Source organism: Microtus oregoni, unplaced genomic scaffold (assembly GCF_018167655.1).
Source record: "Microtus oregoni isolate MIOR12 unplaced genomic scaffold, Mior012 000060F_ref0000265, whole genome shotgun sequence".
Lineage (NCBI taxonomy): Eukaryota > Metazoa > Chordata > Mammalia > Rodentia > Cricetidae > Microtus > Microtus oregoni.
This window is the reverse complement of record NW_024543870.1, coordinates 4,027,217-4,054,008: the sequence shown is the minus strand read 5'-3', so window position 1 is coordinate 4,054,008 and position 26,792 is coordinate 4,027,217. Positions and strand designations below refer to the sequence as shown.

The 26,792-nt window shown below is 46.0% G+C and overlaps 1 protein-coding gene across 1 annotated transcript in view; it reads left to right on the top strand.

The window, feature by feature from the left end:
- Pde11a (phosphodiesterase 11A) overlaps positions 1-26,792 on the top strand; it is a 278,269-nt gene that overhangs the window by 237,085 nt on the left and 14,392 nt on the right. Inside the window, exons 16-19 of the mRNA XM_041639781.1 lie at positions 4,115-4,192; positions 5,730-5,793; positions 12,148-12,222; positions 15,522-15,605. Of these exons, the coding sequence (XP_041495715.1) occupies positions 4,115-4,192; positions 5,730-5,793; positions 12,148-12,222; positions 15,522-15,605 (301 nt within the window). The remainder of the gene's footprint in view (positions 1-4,114; positions 4,193-5,729; positions 5,794-12,147; positions 12,223-15,521; positions 15,606-26,792) is intronic.

Below are 26,792 nucleotides of genomic sequence, written 5' to 3'. Positions count from 1 at the left end.
GGGCTCTTGTGTTATCTCATCTTCCGACTTTTCAACATTTAGAGTAATTACAGCCCTTTGACTTGCTGTGGTATGCCGATTTACTCATAGTATTGACAACTCCGCAGTATCAAACGTGTGATGTCATCTGGGATCTTACAGGGCCCAATGCTAGTTTAAACCGAAGAGAAAATTCACTTAAAAATTAAACATACTCAGGTGCAGTTGTGCACACCTGTGACCTCAGAAGGCGAGGGCAGGGCAATCTCAGGTCTGAGGCCAGTGTGGGTTGTGTATTGAGACTCCTGACTCAAAAAGAAAGCAATAAAATAAGAAAACTTTTCCTTTGGTTATAACCATTGAAATTGTCACCTACCTTTTGCTTTTCTAGTCCCCTTTCCAAGGTGTTTTGCCAAAGTCCAGAAATCTTTTCAGGATCCACATTTTAAGAGATTAATTTTATTTAAAATGTAATCGTTGATTGGTTAATTGATATGTGCGTGGTGTGTGCATACAGTGTGTGTGTAAGCAAACGTGTGTGCAGCTGATGTGTGTTTAGGTAGAGGCCACTGGGAATGCCTTATCTCTTGGAGTCACAGGCATCTGTGGGACACCCAGCTTGTTATGTGGGCGATGCCATCTGATTGAGCAGCAAGTGCTCTTCACCACCGAACCATCAAACCAGTCCAGGGGTCTGCGGTTGAGATGAACTGTAGATACATGGCTTCCTGGGAGAACACTGTAAGGACAGGTGCCATCCTGTCGCCTGCCCACTCATACCACTTCATGACCCCACCTGGTGAGTCTGGAGCTGGCATTGTAGGGAAGACCTAATTTTGCCTGTCACTGAAGCAACAGAACTGCCTCACCTCCATAGACTTCCTGAAGATTCAAAGGCATTACCTAAATACAATGTTTATACATGATATTATACGCGTACACATTCTATATTTTGTAAATATATATATTTACAAAAATACCGATAAAAATGTACACAGAAATGACAGTTTCTCATCTTGTAATGCCTTGAGGATATCCACAAGCCAGGAAGGCTCTCAGCTCAGTGACGGATGCCGGATGGGTAATCTCTGGGATTATTTTTGAGAATGATTTTAGTAGTTCTGTTCGAATGATGCCCTTTTTTTTGAAGACTGCTATTTTTCTGAGTGGCACATATGTCAGTAGAGCAGAATAAAAGCCTAATAAAAGCATACCTGATTATAAATGAGATTTTCCAGTAAGTTGCTTTTCACTAGCTAGGGCGCTTGGCATCATCCCTGAGTGCCAGGGTTCCCAACGATCTGCCTGAGAAGTTAATGACATATTCCCCCGTGACAAAGAAGTCTGGTCCAAGGGTAGTATATAGTTTTGTGGGTTTTTAAAGATTCATTTTAACAGTCTCTTGTTCCTGGAAGTGTTCCTCTCTCATATCATTTCCTACGTGCCGCTGACTGTGCCATCTATACGCACAGATACCTATAGATGCTGAAAGAGCCAGCTATGGGGGGATTAGACTCATCTCCCAAATACACAGGGAATTTCCCATGCTGCTTTGTTAGTGTTGTCACAGAGAGAGAGAGAGGGCAGAAACAGCGCCTGCAGCTGTGAACCACCTGACATAGGACAGCCGCAGCCTCCTTTGGAGCCCCCCTTCTCCATTCTGTTGGTGACAGAAGTTTCTGTCAGGATTGGTACTGTCTAGACCCAGCATCCTATGATCTCATCATCTTCCATGAAGCTTGGCAGCTGAGACTGAGCATAAACTCACAACACCAAGGGCTACCTGGTCCCAACAGACTGGCCTTAAGACTGTGGGGAAGATAACTTCACTTTCCTTCATCTTGAATTTCCTCAACTGAAAAGTAAGAGAATCAGAGCAGATTTCTCTCAAATGTTTAAAACCATTCTCATGTTCTCTGGTGATGTATTTGTGGTAATGAAAACCAAACCAAGGGTTTCCAACCCAGGGCCTGGTGCATACTAGACACAGCCCTCGACTTCTCAAGTTTAACTTGCAAAGATTATCATCTGCAGGAATATTTTCTTTTATCTTTGGCGGTTATAGCCAAAGTTTAGGAGGGCAGAGGAAATGCAGTCTGTCAAGAAATAGTTCCACTTTGGCCGTGGAGAAACATTGAATTAATTTGCTACATTTTTTATGTCCTATGAAAAGATCTCTCAGCTCCCTCTTCTATCCACCATCCTTTGGGATAGAAAATGTTGCCTTTCTTCCCAACATGATGAACGCTAGCTCTGTTCATGTCATTTTAATCCCATGACTGAGTTTGGTTTCGGTGATTCTAAGACTTTCTCACTTGAAGCTCTAACTATTAAACGTTTTATCATTGGAGAATTTGTTCAGGTGATGCTACTCAGTTGCACATGGGAGACCTGGGGCTGTTGGCATTTACGTACTTAAGTGGGCGTGGCGGGAACAGCCCACACAGCCTGCCGTGAAGGTCAGAGGACGACTTGTAAGAGTCGGGTTTTCTCCTTCCACGAAGTAGGGTGAGGGCTTCAAACCAGTTTGCCAGGCTGGGCAGCAAGTTTTCATTAACTGCTGGCCAGAGATGGGCGCTTTTGAAAGAGGATTTGAAAGGTAGTGGGAGGGCTAGAGGAAGAATTGAAGGGAATTGGGGATAAATTTTTCTCAAATCGCATTCTATGATTGTATGAAATTCTCAAACAATAAAGAATAAAAGGGGATTTTTCTTGCAGTGATGTAGCCAACTCCACAATACACCTCCACTCTGTATCAAAGATGGCACATCCCTTCCACAGAACTTTTCCCCCACGGTGCTGGACACAGAACCCAGAACTTGCGCATGTTAGGCCACTCCCAACAGTGAACTATCTCCCAAGCCCTTTTCTTCTTGGCATTTTTAAAGAAAAGTTCCCTATAAGTTGCCCAGGGTGACCTTGAACTTGCTATGTAACCTAGGGAGGCCTTGAACACACAATCCTTCTGCTTTGCCTCCCGTGTGGCTGGGTTGAAGGGCCTAGGACACCAGGTCCGGCTTACTGTGCTCTTCCTTCATACAACGTCCTGTGCTCTTTAGTTTGTACCAGTTAGAGTCCAGGCTAGAATACCTGATCGGACTTTTCTAGGGTAAATCTTACACTGTTTTTAAAGCTCTAAAGGGGGCCATGGAGCGACCTCAAGACACCTGTGGGCTGAGATTTGAAAAGATACTTGTCCCAGTCTTTAAAGTACTCTCATTAGTAAATGCCAAGAGGGTGAAAACTTGGGGACTGATTCTTAGAATGCTCGTGATGTCCACACTCAGTTCTCTCTCTTTGTCGTGACAAAAATGACAGGTTGTGTAAGGTTTCAAAACAAGGAATGAATTTCCCTGTATTCATAACTTTAAGATATACCTCCTTTGTCCTTCCCATACATCGGGAGACGTATAGGCATAGGCATGGTGTGTGTGGGTGTCTGGGTGTGTGTATGTGTGTGTGTAAAACACTTATGCATTGTGCTACTTGCTTATACACGCCAGCCGTCTCATTTAATCCCCCCAGTAAGTCTGTGAGTTAGCAAACGAAATACCCAAATTGTTCCTTGGGAAATGGAGGCTCCAAAGGCTTTAGTAACTCCCTGCAGGCAAGTACAGCAAGTAGACAAATGAGCTACAGTTTAGACATGGCTACTGCTTGACCCTCTACCCTATGAGCTTAAACACCGAGGTTGCGAAATTGTTATTCTTCTGAGCTGGAAAACAAATCTTCATCTTGAATTTACTGCCAGGGAGTTTATCTTGTCTTGAGTGTCCCGTGTGGGGTGATGAGAGAACCCTCTGAAGTCTCCTTCTTTTTGTCTGTCCTTGCCTGCCTCCTCTGACTTCCATTGTCACGGCGGCTTCACAACACACTGTCTGCTCTGTGTTCTGTTTCATGGATCTATACTGTCCTTTGTTGTAAGTACATTTAGGAATGATTGCAGCTTCCTCTTGATGTCTCAACATTTTCAAGTGATTTATTTTGATAGTTCTTTAGCCTCGTGATTTCAAATATTGAGTTACTGAGTTCAGGTGGTCTTATATTTTCCCCACAAATGTGTTTATGTCACTCCACAGACTGAGAAATTTCATTCCAGGGGTTTCTCCCCTTCTTTCATTTGATTTCCCTGCAGGAGAAGAACTGAGTTCTTTGAGCTTGTCAGCAAAGGAGACTACGATTGGAACATCAAAAGCCACCGTGATGTGTTTCGGTAAGAAAAAGCACGCATTTGGGTATACTTTGCATTATTGGACATTTTAGCCATGCTTTTTCTGTGTACGTTGGAAAAGTCAGATGATCAGCTGAACAGAACCTAAGTAATTCTCCCAATTTGTCGGAGTGAGCAGCTTCACAGGGACGCTTCCCTGTGCAGTAGACACCTCTGGGGTGTAACCCATGGTCATGCTCCCGGCTGCACTCACAGAACTTAAAATGAGACCCTCAGAGTGTGTGGAGCAGTATGGTAGCTTTGTAATAAACGCAGCATCCTGAACCCCTTATTCTCCTTGAGACTGTTACTTAATCTCTCTGTGCTTTGGTCTGTAAATAAGAATAGGGTCCCTCTCGGAGGCCACAGTGAAGGTTTTGTCAGCCAGCGGTCAGTCCTTTAGCTAGGAAAGGCCCTAGGACAGAAGCAGGGGGAAAGCCAGCACTGCCAAATGCTGCTGCAGAGGATCAGAGCCCAACAACAGACCAAGCTGTCCCCCTTCGCACAAGCTTAGCATAGGGGTGTTTGGATAGTGCTCTGGTCCAAGGGGCTGGCTGAGGCTGGCCCTGCCTGGCTCGCGGTGAATGACCCATTGTTAGCTGGGACCCTGCCCACTCCAATCCTGCTCTACCATCTGGGCAGCAGACCTGTTTCCAAGACATTGAGATCCAGCAGGGTTTAAAAGTCTAGCTGACAGCAGGATGGCCCTCTGACCTTTCACAACACATTCTTTCTTCAAAAGCAGCCAGCCAGCGCACCTCCCAGGGCTCCGGCTGGTGCTGTTTACTCTCCACCAGGCGCTCCTATTGTTAGCTGAAAAACAGCAGACGGGAGCCCACCCGCCACATCTGATAATACTCTCTATCAATGATTTGAGTTATCTCCAGTGTTTCCACGGTTCAGTGTGAAACTTAGTTAAATCCACCTCTGGAAAACCTGATTCGCGTTTGTTGTGCCTGTGTTTTAGCTTGCAAGATTAAGGAACGCCTTAGCTGGGTATGGTTTGGTTTGTTGGTTTGTTCGTTTGTTTTTTGAGAATGTGAATAAAGCGGTGGCCGCCAGGTAGTAACCCAAGTGACACAGTGTGGCTCCCTCGGGGAAATCTTGGCTCTGTGGAGCTGTGAACTTAAAAGAGTGCCCTACACAGCGTGTATCTCTCCTCTGTGGTGTGGATTTCTCTCCTTTGTCGCCGTGTTAAGTCAGCCACGCAGGGTGATATACTGATCGCCTTGCTTATGGCTAAGCTGGGGGGTAGCCACAGCCTGCTTGCCTCAGGTGTAGACAGAGGGCTCTCCTGCTCTCCTCAATTTGCTGCAGACGAAACAAAAAGGCGACCCGGGAGGATGTGAGAGGTCTTTGTGTTGCAGGCAGCGGTGGCTGCCTGGGAGAGGCACAACCGAGCGACTTTAAACAACGTGGCCCCTTGTGGAGGGAAGACGTGGGCTGACCCCGGTTCCGTGTTATTTATTTATGGATCTAGGGTGAGTTTGTTTAGGAATGCAGCAGAGGAGCGTTCAGGCTGTTCGGTTCTGTTTTTCAGATCAATGTTAATGACAGCCTGTGACCTTGGAGCCGTGACCAAACCGTGGGAGATCTCCAGACAGGCAAGTGATTAATGGCGGAGCTCAGCAGAGGAGAGACTGAAGGGGGCGGGGCTGAGCACGGAGAACAGTCTTTGCCTAGGTGCCGGCCTGGCATGGAACCACAGCCGGCCAAGTCGGAAGGCCATCTTACCCCACAATCTTTCTTCCTGTGCTTCCACTGAACAATGCTATTTCTGGCTGCAAGATTTTTGTAACGTGCTAAATCTGAAGAACCCTTTGACCATCCTGAGGGCAAACGGTTCATAGAAAAAAAAATACTGTTTTTGAATAAGTAATCTTGTGTTAGCAAAAGATCCTGTTTATCACTCATGAAAAAGAAAATAGGAAAAGTGAAAATCTGTTCTGTTTTAAAGTACTAGTTAAGCATCAGAGGGCTCTAGTGCCAATGCGTGCTGTGTCCCATTTAATTTTTTATCAAGACTAATAGTTATTTTACAGTTTCTCAAAGCACCCAAGCATTACATTATTTCTTATGCAATGGTAGTTTTGAATATAATATAATATTATATTCAATATATAATTAAATATAATATTATAATAGCTCCCTGGCTGCTTGACTACCAAGATCCTTGTTTACTAAGAGGGGTCAATAGCTTTTTAGGTTTCCTCCCCCTCTTTAACTTAATCTTATTGTATTGTTTTTCTTGAGGCAGGATAACTCTATATTCTCGAGGCTGCTCTAAAATTCTTTGGCTCAAGTAATGCTCCTGCCTCAGCCTCCTGAGTGCAGGACCAGTCAACAACAAACTCGCTAAGTTTTGTGCGATACCTTTTATGGGGGAGATAAGGTATATTCATATAATAATAAATGATTTTTTTGTCTGTGATGTTTCATTTCATGTATGATAGGTAGTTAGTACAAAGGCTGAGTAACCACAACACAGAGATATCGTGTCATGATCCCAGAAACCTATAACCATTCCCTGAGAAGAAAAGAACAGTTTTCTGCTTGCAAGAGTAGATGTAAGGATTTGCTGAGGGAGAAGAACCTGGACCATCCAGATGGGTCCTAACTCCCATCACAAATGTCCTTGTTAAAGAGCAGAGAAAGCTCAGGGTTCAGAAGAGAAGGCAACGTGAGAGTCCAACAAATACTGAAGTGATCATGTCTACACCCCAAGAAGTGCTAACAGCTACCAAACGCTGAAAAGAGGCAAAGGTCAGACGGAGTCTTCAGAAGGACACAACGCCAACCCCTGGGCTTCTGCCCATCACCCTGGTGTGAACCACTGGCCCCAAGAACTATGCAAGAAGAACTTCCTGTTGTCTTAGCCCCAGAGTTTGGAGTGAGGTTTTTGGAGTTTTAAGAAATTCATTCACTTCACAAATGGGAAGGATGGGGCTTAGCAAGGCTAAGCAGCCCAAGGTCTTCTATAGAGAGCAGCTGCTGACATGGGGCTTAGCAAGGCTAAGCAGCCCAAGGTCTTCTATAGAGAGCAGCCGCTGACATGGGGCTTAGCAAGGCTAAGCAGCCCAAGGTCTTCTATAGAGAGCAGCTGCTGACATAGACAGACTTGCTTTTCTCCTCTTTGTGTCCTTGAGGGTCACTGCCCTCGGACTGACGCAGTAACCATTCAGACCAGGAGTCCTTCACCAATGGACTACTTCCGGGGACACAGACATTGGTGACCTCCACCCTGGGAAAGGGACAGAAATCTGAATAAAAGACTAGCCAAGATATACAAGCTCACACTAGATGTAAGCTTTGAGTTTGAATCCAGAACTTGTTCTTGGATTGGAGAGACAAGGGGCTGGAGTGTGAACAAGACACAGATGTACAAGATGTAAGACCTCCAGGAAACAGAGGCAGGAGCGCAGGGACAGAAGGAAGAGGGCTGAGGGGCTGCAAAAGCCATGGCTGGAACTGGAGTATGGTTAACAGCCGTGGGGAAAGCTGAGACGGCACAGACTTCCAAGGAGAAAACTTACAAACCAAAACACATAAAGTAGATCCCAGCATATCAGACCCACACTCTCATTCACACACGGCCAAGCTTCTCTCCTCAGCCTAGAACCACCTGCACTTTTAAACATCATGGCTTACACAGGTCTAACCTTTTGACACTACGTCATGACAGTGTCGCTTGCAAAACTCATGCCAAGAACCAGGCAGTAAAGTTACAACAACAACAAAAATCTCATGTTCTAAGTGAGTTTACAATTCTTCGTTGGGCCACACTCGTAGTGATGGGCACCTCTGCTCTCATCCTGGACTGAGCTGATGGAGCCGACCGAGGAGCTGACAGTAGAAATGAAATGCCTTCGGTAATCCACCGGTCCAGACTTTTCACGTGAGAGTACTCTGCCAGAAGCTACAATCCATGTCTATGCCCAGCCAGAAGAAAGTCAGAAATCATTTGTGAGAATGTAAATAGTACAGTCTGCCCTTAAAAATCACCAGAAATGTCACTCGGAGTCCTTCTAGACAAAGCATACTCATTCTTTCCCCGGGGAAGGTAAGTGGGGTGGCCTATCAGTCAGGGCATCAGGCTCCCAGTCTAGAATCTCTACTACAGGTCTGGGTGTAACTTAAGGACCTAAACATGCCTCGAATACAGCATCAGACAGCCACCTCCACACACAGAATACCACCACAGCCCTCCCAGTCTGCAAGGGAGGAGATAAAGGACATTCGAGACCAATGGTCCGTGGAGATCCCGAGCATTCCAGGCATTCACCATGAAGTCTCCACCAGCAGTGGGCCTGGCTCCCTGTGGGATGCTTCAACCGCTCAGGCTTTCTTTCCATGGCTTTTTAGCTCCAGTAGGAAAATGAGTCCTTTCCCGTGATCTCCTATGACATTATTTGAAGGCTGGGTACCTTTCTCGGCCTACTTCTCACCTGAAGAAGGTGGCACACTGGCTTCGTAGAGTCACAGACTTACGGTTTCTTCAGCACGAAGCTCTTCAGCATTCAACTAAAACAAAAACACCGTGGTTTCCTCTATGTGAACATCTTAGATTCTTTTTGCTTCCTGGCACTCAGGAACAGACGAATGTCACCTGTTTCTCTCTTGTGTCCTCATCTGAGGACCCGAGGTCTCACAGCTTTCGTGAGAGAACTATGTAGTTGATTTATTTTCTGAGCTATATTTTTCTGATTAAAAAAAAAAAAAGCTGGTCCAGATGGCTCATCAAGTAAAGACGCTTGATGACAGGACTGATGATCTGAGTTCTAGTCCCCAGACCCATAAGATAGGTGCAAAGAGAAAAGCAGCTCCTGCAAGCTGTCCCCCCCACCTCCACAGGCAGTGTGGTAAACACGCACACACACACACACACACACACACACACACACACACATTTTTAGAAGTCATTTAAATTTATTTTTAAAAAGAATTTGCTGAAAGTCACCCAATTCATTCAGATATTTTATCCATAACTACGCTGGCCACACCATTAATGAGATTCTTATTTCACAGCTGAGTCTTAATTAATATTTCCATTTAAAGCATACCTTAATTTTAATAATTCTAGTTTGGAATCAAGCAGCAGCTTCATTGTTGTTTCCACGAGACTGGATTTTTCTGTCCCCACTCATCCCTCATTATAAACCTGCTCATCCTTTCTGAGCTCTCCTCTAGAGTGCCCGGGGAATAGTCAGCAGCTATTATTGTACGCTGTCAGCATTTTGTTTGCCAATCACTTCTCGCAAAATGATACGTTCTTTAGGGATCGTGCTCACTCTCTTTCAGTGATAACTGCACAAAGTTGCATGAGAGACTGTCTTCTGTAAGGCCTCCTGTCTGTCCGTCTGTCTGTCTGCTGCCTGGCCTCCAAGCTGATCTATGTCTTAAGGTCCCCGCCCCCACGACGTGGCTCTCGCCTGCCAAGATCTCTCATGCACAGAATCATGACACCATGTAAAATGGGGCAGAAGTGCTGGCCACCTGTGATCCCGGCACCACATGGAGGCGGGGCCAGGGCATCCCCAGAGCAAGCTGGCTAGCTAGACCAGCCAGAAGTGGCAAGGGTGGGGCCCGCAAGAGGCTTTGCCTCGATCAATTGGAAAACAACGAAAACACTGGACACCTGCTTCTGGCTTCTGCATGGACTTTCCCATGTGCCCATACATCCTCGCACTCACACGCGCCAACGAATACACACACGCACACTCTTAAAATTAAAATGTAAACATGCACACTTGTGCATATATCTACATTAATATGTACATGTATAGTTTTGTTTTAATTAAGATTAATTTTATGAGCCAGGCAGTGGTGGCACACGCCTTTAATCCCAGCACTCGGGAGGCAAAGGCAGGTGGATCTCTGTGAGTTCGAGGCCAGCCTGGTTTATAAGAGCTAGTTCCAGGACAAGCTCCAAAGCTGCAGAGAAATCCTGTCTCGAAAAACCAAAAAATAAAAATATTTAATTTTATGTTATATGTGTGGGTGTTTCTCCCACCTGTGTATCTGTGTATCATGTGAGTTCATGGCACCCAGAGACCAGAAAAGGGCTTTGAATCCCTTGAACTGGAGTTACGGACACTGGTTAGCAACCATGTGGGTACTGGGATTCGAACTTCTGTCCTCTGAAAGAGCAGTCTCTCTTAATCACTAAGCCCTTAAAAACGTATTTTGAGATAGAATCTGATATTGTAGTTCAGATTGGCCTTAAAATTGTGACAATCCCCCTTCCTAGACATTCATTTTATTTTTAATAATCCTTCTCAGAATGCATCGTAGCTGTGGTTTTTTTTTCCACTCATCTTTCTTCAGGAACATGACTTGAAGTACATGGGTTTCTTCAGTGGCCCCTCCCATTCCCCCCCTTCCACATCCTTCTTTAATGAAACATCCAATCAGGAGCCACTTGATGATCTTGATGGGGTTTTAAAGTACAAATAAGCCAGGGGTTTAAGTCAAACTCTGAGGGGAGCAGAGGGGACTGGGCAAGGTTGCTCTAGGAGAGGAAGATCAAGAGTTCCGGATAGTGCCTTTGTTTTCCAGGGAGTACACAGGATTCCTGCTCGGAGCACCTTGTATGCATTTATGCTAATGCAAAAGACACACAGTTTCACTGTGGGAAGATAGTTCAGAGGTTAAGAGCACTGGCTGTTCTTCCCTTCCAGAGGACCTGAGTTCAATTCCCAGTAACCACATGGTGGCTTATAACCATCTATAATGAGATACGGTGCCCTATTCTGGTAGAACACTGTATACACAATAATAAATAAATCTTAACAAAAAAGATACTTCAGAGGCAACCGAGCAGGGGGGGGGGGGTCCTGGAGCCTGGTTAATGACACTAAAGGAGACTGCTTCTCCTTTAGAAGCCAGGTCAGAGGGGGAAAAGAGTTCAGAGAGTGGAAATCAAAGGTAGGGGCTGAGGCTAGAGAGGGGAGAACCCACAACCAGGGGGACACGGATGGCTTTCTGAATCACTCCTTATTACTTCCAAGTCGCTGAGTTCTTGACTATGACCCATGCTTCTTACCAGAAACATTAGAAATCTGACCTCACTGGATATTTGCGTTTTTAAATATTGCTTCTCTTGTTTTAACTGTGGTTATATAGGTACACATTTAAGTTTGACGTTGTCTTTAAATTTTATTATCCATCTCTTCAGGTACATATAAATAACCATTTTTCATAATGCTTGGACCATATGTACATCAAGTGTGCACTCTATCCCCAGGCCTCTTTTCCCTGTTTGAGACCTAGTCTTACTAAATTTCATAGGGTATTTTTGAGTTCACTATAACCAGGCAGACACTGCCTCCGAATCCCGAGTAGCCATGATTATAGACCCAGGACACCAGATCTGATTTAGGAAAATTATCTTGACTCTATGTACCTGACCAAATTAAACCATCTCGCTTTTATAAGGCATAAGATTCTTCTCTTCTGTAAGAGCATTAAAATGGAGAAAAAGCAGTTTGGGGATCTAGGCTAGCACTCCCCCACACACCAAGTCTTCCAATATACTACAATTCTAGTGAGTTCATTCAGAGACTCGCTAGCTGCACACCTAGTGTCCTCAGAAATGCCCAATTGGCATTTGTCTGTTCTATCAGCTCTCTTTCTACAATGATCCCGAGAACCTCAGATGCCTTTAAAATGTGTCTCTGGATCATCCAAGTCACGGGTGAATGTAGGGGGCGGGGTTGCAGGTGCCTGCGATTAGGGATGGAGCATTGCATTATGGGTACAGTGGAGCGGAAGTGGTCCAGTCTGTTAAGAAGAATAACAATTGGGGCCTACCGTAAATTAGTGCTTTCAGTACAGATTCGGACAGCCCGAAGGCCATGCTCTTCAAAATAAGAACATTTCTCTGCACGTAAGCCAGAAATCACTTCCGAGTCTCATGGTGTCCTACACTACAAACATCTTAAAATGCTTCTGTGTTTCAGGTGGCTGAACTTGTAACCAGCGAGTTCTTTGAACAAGGAGATCGGGAGAGGTCGGAACTCAAGCTCACTCCCTCGGTAAGCCGTTCCTTTCACCATCAAGGTAGCTCCAAACCACGGCTTGAAATGGGAAAGGCTGAGAAGGGGTTTGGAGAAGTCCCGAAAGCTTAGGACTTTAACTAAACAAGAATGCTAGCCACCGTGATCCCAGGTTTCTGACAGAGACTGCTGAACAAGCATTTCCCGGCACCCACAGCGGGACAAAGAAACAGGTGCAAGGGACATCTCAGAGCCAGCGCGGGCATGTCACTCATGCCCACTTTAGAGCAGAAATAACAGCCTAGCGTTAAAGTCAAGCTGTCCAGCCTCATGGAGCAAGCTAGCTCTTATTTTTCAGTTCCAAGCTTTCAAACTCCCCAAAACAAATCATTTCAAACCGTTTTCTTTTCTTTGTTTTCAAATTAAATAGGACGTTATCAAAGCTTAAAATATGTCTGCGCCAAAGGATGCTATAAGGAAAACAAAGAGACAACCTACAGAATAAGAGGAATTATTTGCAAACTGTGCATCTGACATGGGCCTCATAGTTAGAACATTAGAATAACTCTTATAACAATGAGACAATGCAGCTGAAGATTGGGAAGGGGTATCTACCCAAGCATATCACTTCTGAGCATACCCATGAACAAGCACATAGACAATAAAGAGACAAATGCAGATTGCGGTCACCGTGAGGCGCCACCTCACACACAGGCTACTGTTGCGGGAGGTCCTCCCACTCCTCCAGCCTATAGCTGCTGAGATACCAGCCCATTGGGGCGTGGTCTCTCTCCCTTTAAAAAAGCGGCCACTTCCCTCTCCTCTCTCTCTTCACTTCCTGCTCCGCTGGGCGACTAGACTCCCTTCCTGGTTGCATAGAGGGCTGTTGCCTGGGACAGTGATCTGTAAGATTTTTCCCCTTTAAATAAATACCACCCTATTAATCATAATTCCAAACTGGTGTGGCATTGTTTGTGACTTACGCCTTCATTTTGGCGCCCAACGTGGGGCTCGAACCCACGACCCTGAGATTAAGAGTCTCATGCTCTACCGACTGAGCTAGCCAGGCAGCCGGGGTGCTGGGGACGCAGCCCCGCCGCCGCTCGTATTACTACAGGCTACTACTAAAAAGACAGATGATACCAGCCCTGTAAGTTTCCAGAGAAGCCCAGACAGTGAGATGCAGGAAGGAATGCAAACTAGTGCAGCTACTTTGGATATCAAGTCTGGAATCCTCAAAAAGTTAGACCTAGAGGGCTGGCGAGAAGGTTCAGCAAGCATAGCACTGGCTGTCGAGTGGAATCCCAGATCCCACGGTAAAAGGAGAGAACCTACTCCCGACAGCTGTCCTCTGGCCTCCACCTGCCTGCTATGCCATCGTCATCCTCAATGTGAAAAACAAGGTCGAATATAATAAACTTGGCCTGGAGTTGCCATATAACCCATTCACTTCTAGGTTTATCCCCAAAGGAAATAAAAAGAAACCACACCCATACAAAAACTTGTGCACAGCTGTTCACACCAGCTTTACTCCTAGCACCCAAAAAGTGTGAACAACGCAAATGCCCGTCAACTGATGAATTAATAAACAAAAGGTCATAGGTCTCTGCCTTGACATACAATGCGGCAAAAATGAGTACGTGAAATGCTGGGCACTTGCTGCCTCGATACACCTTGAGTATCACGCTACGTGAAAGAAGCCAGTCCTGAAAGGCCACGGCCGTATGACTCCATTTAAATGAACTAAATAAATAGCTCAAGTAGAAAAAGAACTATAGAGAGAATAGACTGCTGTGGTTGAGGCGTGGTCCCACATCCTGAGGTTTCCTGTGCTGCAGCTCAGTCCCCAGTGTGAGTGTTGAGAGCTTGGAAGCTCTATCCCACTCTGGTGGGGAGAGGCGTGGTCTTTGGAGGTTATAGGGACCAGAGAAGTTCATGAGTCCCCGGGGAGCCCCATGATCAAATTAGAGTAGATTATAGGAAGGGGAGAGGCACCGGAAGACACAAATGTGTGCTCTTTGTCTCGTGCTTTATGGTGTCCTGAGACTCTCAGGTCTTTCAGTAAGAAGGCCGCCAACAGACGCAGGCCCTCCAGCCTCCAGAACTGTGAGCCAAACAAACCTTTTTCTTTGTCAAGTTGCTCCCAGTCTCGGGTGTTTTGTTATAAAGACACAAGACGTATAGACACACAGACATTTTTAAAGGGACATTTCTTAAGCAAGCTTTATGTATTTCAGAAGAACTCTCATTTTCTCCAGTACATTCCCTGAATTCCCGGCATCTCTTGGAAAAGATGAGCAGGGTCTGTGGAATTCAGTGGCTTTCTGCCTATTGTAGGTAGAGATGGTTTCCTCAGATTTGGTACCTAGCGTTGTCTCTACACTCCCTCTGTGGATCATCAGTCTGAAGGATGCAACCTTCCCAACATCTCAGGACTAAGGATGAGGCTTGAACTTGCCCTTATGACTGCCATAGACACCAGAATGATGTGGGTGCCACATTTTACCTCGCCTTTCAATAAGGCAAGACAAATTCTAACGAGGCAGTGCCCTCTTCCTGGTCAGCGGGCAGAAGGTAACGTCATAGGCCCCTTACTTTATAAGAACAAAAGGAAGGACATTCTCCCTGGAGTTGAGTTAACTGTTTATTAAAGGAATTCATTTTAACCCTCTAATTCCTGTTGACCAAAGTCTTCCCGATAGAAATAAATCACTCTAGCTTTTAGAAATACGCAAAAATTATATCAAGCGTAATAATGTCATAAAATTTAAAGGCTGGGCTGAAGAAAGGATGCATGCCTGCCCCCACCATCCGTCCAGAGCAAGTTCTCAGTACTCTGCTAATATAGCAGAACCTTACGAGAAATCACGTGGTTGCCGCACCAGCGCCCAACCTTAAAATCTCATAAAATAATTTATGTTTCATAAGAGGGAAAAAAGAGAAGAAACCCTGCTGCTAAGGCTCTTTTCCAATCTCGGGCATCTTCTCACCGCGGAAGTAAAAACCTGCATTATTTTTGTGGCAAAAAGATGTACCTCCTTCCCCTTGACTTCACCCAGTTCCCAGTGACCTGCTGACTTGATTTAGTAACCATTACCTGTACCTGCAGACAGCTTTTGGCCCCCGAGGAGCTGAACGCCATAAAGTTCAAACAAATTCACTTGCAAATCTCATCTTAGGAGATCTGTGAAAATACTTTATTTCTCATCATAGAGAAAGGGAGAGAGGCTGTGTATAAGACTGGTGATTTGTGGCTGTGTACTCAGCTGGTGACATCTGACGCGCCATTTGACAAAGCGACAGTGGATAAAGGCCAGGCTTCTGCTTTTCTCCTCTAGGCTATTTTTGACCGGAACCGGAAAGACGAACTGCCTCGCTTGCAGCTGGAGTGGATTGACAGCATCTGCATGCCTTTGTATCAGGTACTGCCGGCTTGTGAGTGTCTGTGTGTCCTGCCCGAGGCGACAGAGAACATGGGTAAGGTTCTCAGAAACGTTTGAAGTGGGAGACACTTGCAGGGTACGAACCAAGAGCTGGTGCTTCGAAGATGGGGACCTCAGGTCTCCATCGCTTTCTGAAATGTAATCTCCACGGCCTCACCTTCCTTGTCTGTAAACCAGGGATTATAATATTTCATCTCTGCATTCACCAAATGGTGCTGCCTTGAAACTCAAGGATGCAGCCATAGTCAACACCATCTCTCCAGAACACACAGCTCAGAGGCCTAGTAACTAAGGAAACTCCCATACACACTAAAATATTGAAGGCTTAGAGAAATCTAGTGCGAGAGAAGCATGCTTAGCCTTGATTAACCCTGAATTTCTCAAATATAAATTTATTTTGCTTTTAATTTTTATTAGTAGCATGTGAGACACAGGATCTCATCAAACAGACCTTTCTGCTCTGACCCCAGGGTCTGGACCACTGGGTTTTGTATGGGAAGCATCTTCCATCTTTAAAATCTGCCTTCATCTTTAAGCAAACGTAACCGTGCCAAGCCGTGAATCCTGAGCAGTGCCACTAATGAGCTCTTGCTTCTGCCTGGTGCAGAGCCTGCCTGGGGCAAGGAGACATGTGTCAGCTTCGAAGGGTTCACATTCCGCTTTCGGAGCTCTGCTCAGGGCCCGCATCCATTTGCACTAACAGTTTCATGTACATTGGTTTTTAATTCTATGGCATTTGCTTTCAACTATACACCCCCCGACGAGTTCTTTACCCCCGACCTAGCTCAATCCGTCTGAGCCACGTTCCTAACTTCCAAGTGAGATGCACGCAGGGAAAGCTAAGCCTCTTTAGTGTCTCATTCCCTGCTACTCCATTTAGGACCCAGGATGGCTTTTTAAGGATGTCACAACCATTAAGTCCCAGGCTTACCCACCACTTCGTTGTCAGTACTGTTACGAGCTACAGAGACCTGTCACAGTCCCCTGAAAACAAACAAATTAAAATAGTGTCTTCAGGACCGAAATGTAATTCTAATAACCACAAATGATAAAAGTAAATTCACTTGTTATTTCATATGAACCATTAAATGCCCAACATCATAAAATCAATCAGATACAGTTTTAAGATAATCTAAAATCAATTGTTATGGTTACAAATGACTATAATATTCCCCCATCTAATAATGAAAGATTGGACAAGAAACATTGAGAATGATGTAGTTTATTATAAAGAGGATCCTAACACTCTTTTCTTCCTGTCTGCTCCCCCACCCTTGGCACGGAATATGCAGGCTCCCACATAGAGTCCATGGGTGCTGGTCAGGTACCTTTTGCTTTGCTGAGTTTCCCTTGGTTGCCCACATGGAATTATGGTTTAGTGTTACTCGGTGCCCCATGCACAGGTTTTAATGGGATGGATACTTTACTCTTTTAATTGATAAATTTCTCTTTCTGGAAGGGAGTAAAGCTCAATTAACTTCATGTGCTGCTAAGGGCCTGCACGTGGCTCCCACCCCGAGTCTGTTGTTTCATTTCTGGTCCCCAGCTCTTTGGGCTTATCCTGTATTTGCTCCTAGATATTTTGGAATCTTTGGGATAAGAAGGAAGCTACTTGAAGTTAAACAGAAAAGATAGTGCTAACGATTTAGAGAACAGTATTTCCACCGCGCATCACGCAGTATCCTGATTTTCTTTCCTTACTCATCTCTGAGGTTAGACGCACCTGTTGTTTCAGGAAATGGAACACACAGGCCCAGTGATGCATCTGCACATTTAATTTGAGTCCTTCTCCACCTCGGCCTTTGCTCTTGTGTGGAGGCTTCCCAGCGGCCTGGCTCTCCTTCTGACTTTTCTCTCACTGTGAAAAGCCGCGTCACCCTGAAGGAGCAGGTGGAGAAAGTTGCTCATAAGGCTGATGCTCAGTGTTCACCGCTGTTGTCTCTCATGAGCGGGCAATGAAAAGCTTGCTCTCTCTTGGTTTCTTATCACCGCTATTGCTTTTATTGCGCAATTTCTGCTATGAATTCTTTGTAAGGCTTTTAAACCAACTGAGCCATCAAACCGCAAGTGCAGCCAGCACCGAAAGAGCCCCTCACAGCATCTCTGTCGAGTTCTATCTTACACGTCGTGCAGTGGACAATCTCACACTAACTGATGCTGCCCCCAAAATGAAATGGAATCCGTCACTGGGCAGGAACTGCAGCTATTGGGAAGACAACAGTCTTAAGGAGATAGCCATAAAAGTCACTGAAATGACTCTGGTCCCTTAGGCAAAGTGTTTGGGACGAGTAGGGCTGCTGCAGAAAGGGCACTGGGGTTTTGAACATAGACATGCAAAAATGGGATTCTGAAGGGTAGACAACAAATAAGGTGGTATACAGCTGGCAGAGGTTCCCACGGTGCAAGGGCTAGAGGGACACAGTCTGAAACACAGAATAGAAGAATCCTGCGTAGTCTTGCTGAGATGACTGGGAACATGGCAAAGGGGCAAAGATTAGTAATCACAAGACACAAAATAGACATCCCCTCTAATGACAAAATCACAGGCTCTAAGACAGCAGGCGTGGATGGCAAGAGAGTCGTGTAGAGTCCAAGCAAAGGAATTGTGTTGGGAAGGATGAGAGGGTCCTTTGGGAGGAGCACGGAGTGATGGAGGCTGGAGAGGCTAGAGGCTGCTCTGTATAAGGCTAGGGCGGCAGGGAGTTGGAGGAGGAGGGCGGCCATGCAGCGGGGCAGGAGATGTAAGTACGGTTGAAGAGCTGCTACTTTGCTCCATGGACTTTATTGGGTAATTCGGTTTTACTCTGTGACTTTCAAAGGATTCTTCGTGTTAAACATCCTAGTTGACGGAGCACTTCCTGCTGGTGCCTCTGGTTGTTGACTTTGGATTCCCTCCGAGCAAAGGGGAACAAGTGTCATTGCTCACACAGGTGCCCGAAGAGGCCTCAGTGGGAACCCACACCAGAGCATTCTGATGCCCATTTGTTGAAAAAAAAAATCCAAACTCTTGTCTACCGGACGGTGTTAATCCCCAGGCAACCCGTAACTGTGTGGAAGGAAAACAGGGAGGAGTTCTCACACTAAAATCTATTCGTGAGACAGCTACTCAAGTAATAAATAATAGGAAATAATAGGGCCAAAGCGGCTGACAGAAAATACATGAAAACATATAGTGTTGGGGTGTTGATTAATTACACAACTATTTCTATCTGAAATGAAGAGCAACCCCTTGTGACTGCAGGCCAGGTGGGAGGGCACAGTGGGGACCAACCCCAGATTCCTCACGGTTACATAAGGAGACACAGCATATGTTTATCTTTTAAATCTTAGGGTTCCAAACTTTTGGAAAGAAGACAAAGAGAGGGTGGGGAAGAGAAAGCGGTCCAAACAGGCAGAAGTCATGATTTATCTGTGACAGCATTTTAATCAGGAAGCATACAGGAGGCCCAGAGCAGGCGGGGGAGCATCAAAGCGTGTTCCCCAGGAGAAGTGGAAAGCCCTGGTTAGTTAGCTCTGGCCTAGCAGGATGTCTTGGAGGAATACAGTGACATCTGATTCCAGAGCTTTCTGCTGTCTTTACACCCTGCTGGGGAGCCATTAGCCTGCTGCTCAACATCTTTGGATAAAAAAAAAAAAGTGAGAAAAAAGAAGGGGAAAAAAAGACACTATCAAAGTTTGGAGTCTCTGCTGAGGCAGCCTTAGGGATAAACAGAACCCCCCTGTCTCATTCTGAGCTGCTGTTCACAGGAGCAAACTAAGTTTTTGCCCCTGATTTTTGTTCTCAACTCAAACCTCAGCATACCTAAGAACGGCAATGATGCACAGAGACATGATAAATCTGTTCGTTCAAAATCGACAGTTTTTCAAGGAAATCAGATTTTCATCTCCTCTCCAAACTGGCTTTTGAGTTGGGGGATGGATTCCCTCACTGACACTGCAAAGGGGTTACCCTGGAATTGGATCCCCAGCTCCTTGTAAACCAGCCCTGGCCATGCACAACTAGAATCCTGCAGTCCCGCAGTAGGGAGATGGGGGCGGGAGGACCAGAGTTTAAGGACAGCCTCTGCCTTACAGTGAGTTGAAGGTCAGTGGAGGCTGTATGAGACCTTGTCTCGAAAAACAGTGACAGAGGTTCCACACCAGACAACAGACTTGGAATCTTATTTCATTTATGTATTTATTTTAACTTCGGCTGTAATGATCATCTTGGAACTTACTGTTTTACTAGCACAGCTATTAATGTGCTCTCTAAGGAAAGTGAGAAGGGACTTTCATTTTTCCATTAATGGAAAAATGGGTCAGCAGTTAAGAGCACTGTCTGCTCTCTCAGAAGACCTGGGTTCAATTCCCAGCACCCACGTGGTGGCTCACAACCACCTGTAACTCCAGTTCCAAGGGAGTCAACACCCTCTTCTGACCTTCAAGGGAACCAGGCACTCACAAGGTCACACACACACACACACACACACACATACACACACACACACACACCAGCAACACACCCATTGTACAAATTAGGGACAAAAGCAACTTGGGGAGTTGTATTTCAGTTTATAGTTCCACATTCCCAGACCATCGCTGAGGGAAGTCAGGACAGGAATTCAAGGGGGGCAGGAACCTGGAGGCAGGAATTGATGTGGAGGTCACGGGGGAACGCTGCTTACTGGCTTGGTCCTTGTGCCTTGCTTACCCTGCTTTCTCATAAGATCCAGGACCACCAGCCCAGGGATAGCAACACCCAGAGTAATCTGGACCCTTCCACATCACCATCAACCAGAAAAATGCACCACAGTCTTGCCCAGAGGTGGGGACATATTTTTCAACTGAGTTCCCTCTTCCCAAACGACTCCAGCCTGTATGACGGTGACATAAAGCTAGCCAGCACACCCGTACACATAAAATAATTTTTTTTAAATAATAAAATATACTGTACTATGCTTCAAATTGTGGAGGCTGCAAGTTAGGAACTAATAAACTAGAAAAGAGGTTATAAAAGGCAGCCTCTCTAGATACTGGAAAAGTCTGTAAAAAACGACTTGGTGGCCCCATGGTTCATGACTCATGTAGGATTTTTTTTAAAAGAAGAAACTAATGAGCAGGGTGACTGGTCAGAGCAAAAACTTGTCCTCTAAAAGCCTGCAAAGGCTGCATGTGGGAAGAGAGAGCACTTCCGTGGGATGTTTTGGAAAATGAGAGGGAGATGGGGAGGGATCGGTTCCTGGATGTGCTTTCTCCCCCATTTAGCAGTCTAGTGAACGAAAGAAGAGACTTGGGGCAAGTTTCTTACTTGTCTTACAAAGGCAAACGTGCGTGGAATGGCATTCACACAGACTCAGAGGTAAAACAAACAAGCAATCCTCAAGAATAGAGAGGAGAGAGAGGGATGCCAGGCATGGATCTGAGGACGCTTGCACAGGCTCTGGCCACTAACTCCAGTGAAGTCTGCGGGCTTCGTGACCCCCCCAGTTCCTAGTCAGTTCTAGCCACTGGTGTTTGGGCGTAGGCTCAGCCCCTCCGGGGCTCAAAGCTGCATCCCTGTCTTTCTGCTGTCCACACTACCTACTGAGTCCCCAGATGTGTTGCTTGGACGGTGCCAACTCGCTGTAGGGTAATTATGTCCTTTTTCTGAATTACTCTTGAGATTCCAGAGACAGGTCCTCTCCACCTCCAGACATCAGCCACCAAAGGTGTCACCAAGGGGGTAGCAAGCATCTCAGACCCCGTCTCCAAAACAAATAGACAGGAAGAAAGAAAAAGAGAAAGGAAAAGAAACTAAATGAAGAAATCTAATTGTGTAAGAGCCAACGAGTAAACCAGCAAGCAGCATCTCTGCTCTCAGCTCCTGCCCTGACTTCCCTCAGTGATGTACTGAGACAGGAAGCTGTGCCTTGTACAAGCCCTTATCCATCCACATCTGCAGGGGGTGGAGTCGAGGACACAGCAGGCTGAGGCTGTGAGGGAAGAACTTTCTAGGCCTTTCTCCCGACTGCTGGTAGTTGCTTGCTATCTTGGCCCTGTGTGGCTTGCGCACACTACACTCTTTCCAGAGACAGAGGGCTTTGCCTGGCCTTGCTATGAAAACACCACAGAGGAAGATTAGTGGGATGGCTCAGGGAGAAAAGACACTTCTGTTCAGTCTGTGGACCTAAAGGTTCGAGCCTGGATGCCCACATGATGGAAGGAGAGGACCGCTTCCCACGAAATGCTGACCTCTTCACACCCCCCCCCCCCGGTCATCACTCACACACACACACACACACACACACACACACACACACACACGCTGTCATCATCGCACACAGTAAATCAATGTTAAAAATCAATCAGGGGAGCGGTAGAAAAGTTGCAGTGGTTAAGATGACGTGCTGCTTCTACAAAGAAGCACACAGCTGCTCACAATCACCCATAACTCCAGGTCCAGGGAACCCGACACCCTCTTTTGACCTCCCTAGGCTCCTGCACACACGTGGTGCACATACATATACACATAAAGTAAATAAACAGAGGATAAATTTTAAAACATCAAACACCAACCATTGGATGTTGGGCCCGCGCCAATCCTATATTATCTTGTTAACATCTTCAGAGACCCTGTTTGCATGTCTGGTTACATTCATGGGTGCTAGAGCATAGGACCTCGGTGTGTGGTGCCCTTGGGGAGGGCACCGTGCTTTTGCACAACGGAGAATGAAAGAAAATTAGAAGCAGATAACTGGGCTCTTGAGAATCTGGCGGCCCTTGCTGCTCAGCCAGGGAAGTCACCTCTATACCTGCTGCCAACTTAGGGGGATCAGAGAGTTCTCCCCTCAGAGCCCCATGTGGGAGATTCACAGCCAAACTGTCTATAGGATGGCTGGCTGCACTCCCTGATGGTACCTACAAGGCAGAGAAGTCATACCCTGCTGTGGGGGTCAGAGCAGCTCAAGGGGAGACATCTGCAGACACTTGCACAGGGGCTCTCAGTGAATCAGATCCCTGCAGGGTGCCCTCACAATAAAGCCCACCCACATCTACCATCACAGCTCTCCAGCCCCTCCCTCTACTTCCTTACCAGCGGCCTTGGGGGCTGCTTTCAGTTCCTTGTCTTTAAGCCTGTACGGGGAAGAGCCCCAGAAGAGCTGAGGGCAAGCTCCCATACAAAAGCAGAGAGACAGGAAAAGGAAACAATCAAAACAAACAAAAACTCCAAACAAACCAAAAGGGTAAGAAACTTGTTACAAGGTGACCAGGGCTTCCCCTTCTCTACAGCATCTTAGTTTCGGCATCAGGAGAGCTCCGCAGTCGGGTCTACTATACTAGCGGGCGCTCCTGCTGCCCCACCCGGACCCTTGTCAGGCTCAGCAGCCTCTCCTAGAGTCAGCCCCACGGTTTCATCCCTCCACCGCTCCTGTGACCCTCTGCCCTTCAGTCCTCCCTCCTCACCGCTAGAGGGAAAAGAGGCTCAACACGAGTGACCTGTAACCCTCAGTCCTGCTTTGACTGGCACCTGCCCTCTCTACAGCGCCACCTGGCTCCAGTTCCGTCATTTGCCCTTGCTCAATTTGTCATCTCTGCGGGGCAATCCAGTCTCATGCCAGCTTCAGAACTTGCTCAGAGAACAAGGTCCTTGCAAAAGAAATCACACACCCCCCACCACCACCACCACCAAGAGGTAGATGTATTCCAGTCTCTGGACTCTCTGTGGCTTCCTTTAGGGGCACATCCTAATTATCTGTGTTCCTCCTTTCTTATTCAGCCACAGGGTCCAGCGCACTCTCCCTGGGGCAGTGTCCTCCCACACACCCTCAGGGACGCTCTGCGCTTGCTGTTACCTGGCACCCAGAGACAGGCTCAATAGTACACTCAAGGGCAGAGTGTGACAGAAACAGGAAATGCAGGGCTACCGTGTTGCAGCTGACGTGCTCTTATGTCTGTCACTCAGCAGCTTGCATGCCTTTGTCACCGCGTAGTGGGCTTTAGCATTTCCGCCTACATTTCATGAATGAGAAACCAGGGACCTTGCACGGGCTGCTCAGCTGAAAAGAAAAGGTCCCAAACCAGAGTCTAAGGGAGGCAACAGGACTGTTTTCAAAGCGTCCTTTTTCAGTCCTGACCTCCAGGGTCATCAGCCTCATCCTCTCTGATTTCTTATTGGTTCATAGATTTGACAGAAAGCAGCCTCATTCTGTTACATGGTAAAACCTTCCAGCATGGCTGTCACTGTTACTGCCTTGGACATCATATCTAATTGTCGTTGTCTCTGCTGAAAACTCGGGGAAGGGCCAAACTGCCTGGCTTACAAGATGCAGTGGGTCTGCACCGGCATTTCCTGAACACTGACTCTGTGCTCAAGACCATCTTCCCATGTGTCATCTGACTCTGTAGAATGCAATAACAAGTTAGATAGCATAATCACCCATTCCCCAGGAATGAAAACTGAGGCTAGAGTTTCCCAGATCAACCCGAGAAGTCTCAGTAGATGGCAGAGCTCAGGTCCTTCCTGCCCTCCCATCTCAGACCCCAAACCACGATGAATCACTGATGCCTGAGACCTGTGCGCCCAGGGGTAGCATTACACAGACCCCAGAGCCTTTGCGGACATTAGCAACCACCGCTGTGATACTGAGCAGTCTAGAAGCAAGTCTGCAGATCCTCTTCAGGCCAGGAAGGTTGTTATTGGGTGAAATTAGCATGAGAACCCAAGACTTTGTTCATCGGTGTAGGGCTTGTCCTAATATCCTCCCACCTATGTATAAAAGTTGAAGCATATCTCAAAGTTTTTTAAAGACATTCCAAAGACATAACCTTAAAAAAGGAATTTTTGAGCTGCGTGTATTGATGCATGCTTATCGTCCCAGCACTTGGATGGCTGAGGAAGAACGGCAGGACTTTTGAAGCCTAGGCTGCATAACAAGACCCAGTCTCAGAAAGGGGAGGGGGCAGTGATGAGAGAAGCAGATTTCAAACAAGCAGAAAGCCGACTGGATGAGTTTGTTTTGAAGGGCAGGGTGGCGAGCTGAGCTGCCTCCAAGAAGGAGGAAACAGGAATGAAAAGTCAGCAAACAAGGTAGAAAAGACGGGTCTGAGAAGCTGAACAGAGGATACGAAGGAAGATAAATGGATAATTTAACAGCCGTTCAGTTTTTCAGCAAGACAAAGAGCGAGCTACATTGCATCAGAAAAGGGCTAGAAATGATGATGGATGGCCTGGAGGGTCGCGGTGGCCAGCCCGGGGCAGATCCGAGGAACTAAATAAGGCTTGGGGACTGATTGGGATTGAAGAGTTCTCAAAATCTATTTAATGGTCAGGTGGGGGACATTGATCGCGTTCCGGAGGAAATGCGGAGGCGCAATGAGGTGGTCAGCCCTTATTTCCGATGTAGGCCACTGTGCCGGAGTGCGCGTGCGCAGCACCGGGGCGGCGTACAGAAGGCATTCAAACCGATTTTGAAGGAGAGTGGGAAAATACTAATTTAATTTGATCTTTATGAAATAAGCATTTGTCTTTTCTATTCTCAGCCTGAGAAGCCGTTCTAACTATTGATTCATTTAACGCTTCTCACATGACCAAAAATTGCCCTTGTGAGTTTATTTATTATTTATTGCCTTGCTGAGGGTTGAATACCAGGCCTTATGCATGCTGGGTAAGTACTCTGCCATTGAACTCTACCCCCAGCCCCGTGGAAGGGCTTTAAATATTTTATCGTTGAATAGTTAACACATGCCCAGTGAACACAATTTAAATTGTTTGAAAAGCAAAAAGAATCAAGAAATGATTCTCCCTGAGCTGTCGATCTGCCTCAGTTTCTCTCTCTCTCTCTCTGAGATCAACTACTACTAACCTGGGTGTTGTGAACGATCAAAACAGTCCACATGGCCACGGTGTCCCGGCCCTGATTTCAGCACACAATGCTTGCTCGTTTCTGAACGCAGACAGGAAGGTTGATATGCATCGTACTTTACATGTAATATATTTAGAGATTGTTTCTGATTTGTAGTCAAAGCTGGCCCATGCTTTGATGGCTGTATAGTATTAGATTGTGAAGATAAAGATGAAGTTATTTAACTAATAGTTATTTGTGGCCCCTGATGTTTCTAAACATCACCCTTATAGACACACCGTACCCACGCTTTATTGATAGGATGGATAGCCAGAAGTGGGGTCGCTGGCCTTTGAACTTTGGAACTTGGATGGCTATGGCCAGCGTTTGCTCTGTGCAATTTGAACTATTTTATATTCCCAGCAATAAGGCCTGAAGTGCCCTGGGTCACAAGAAGTAGTGTTATCAAATGTCCTTAATTCTTGTTAGTATTGTATATGTAAAATATATGTCACTATAGTTTTCACTTTTATTTTCCATACCATATTTATGATGTGGCTTTAGATTTACTTACTAAAATCCACTTGCCCCCTTTGCTGAGTAGGAACTCACTTTGTATTACATTTTTCTCGTTTGTCATTGTCTTTTCACTTCGTCTGTGCTGTGCATCTATTAGTTTGTTTGGAGTTTTTTGGTTTTTGCAGTTTGATTTGGTTGGTTTTGGACAGAGTCTCGCTATGTGGCCATGGCTGACACTGAACGCTCTATGAAGATAGACTCTATTTGATCTGATAACACACTACAATAGATTTAATGTCTGGAGGATCTAGTTTCACCTTCCCCAGCACTCTTCGATATTTCTAGGTCTGCTTATTTTTCTATATAAATTTTTAATTTTGGTTCTAAACCGATTTTACTTTAAAAGGCCAGTCACTGAAAATTAAATTAATGTGTCTTCCTACCATTTAAAAGGTGGGTCTGCAGCTCACAGGGATGTGTTTAACCTATGAAAGTCTACGTTTCCGTAGAACAAAAACTGCACTTTAGAAATTCAAGGCAATCGTGATGCTGTTGGCCCCACTGCCCCTATATGTACAAACACCCCTGTATCTTAGCCTACGAGGAACTTACATCTCGAGAAATAGAGTCACAATGATCTGCCCCCGCCAGGTGCTACAGAGGACAAACGAAGCCCCTCCCATGGGCAAAGAGGCCAGCTTCTAAAGCAACCCCCTCCATAGAGATGCAGATAGAGGTGATCTAGACGTACAGCCAACGGTGAGAAGGCAGCCCTTGTTCATCTTCTTATTTTTTCTCTTGAAAATCTCACTATCTTTATGGTCCTAGAATTAAGAGAGGGGAATTT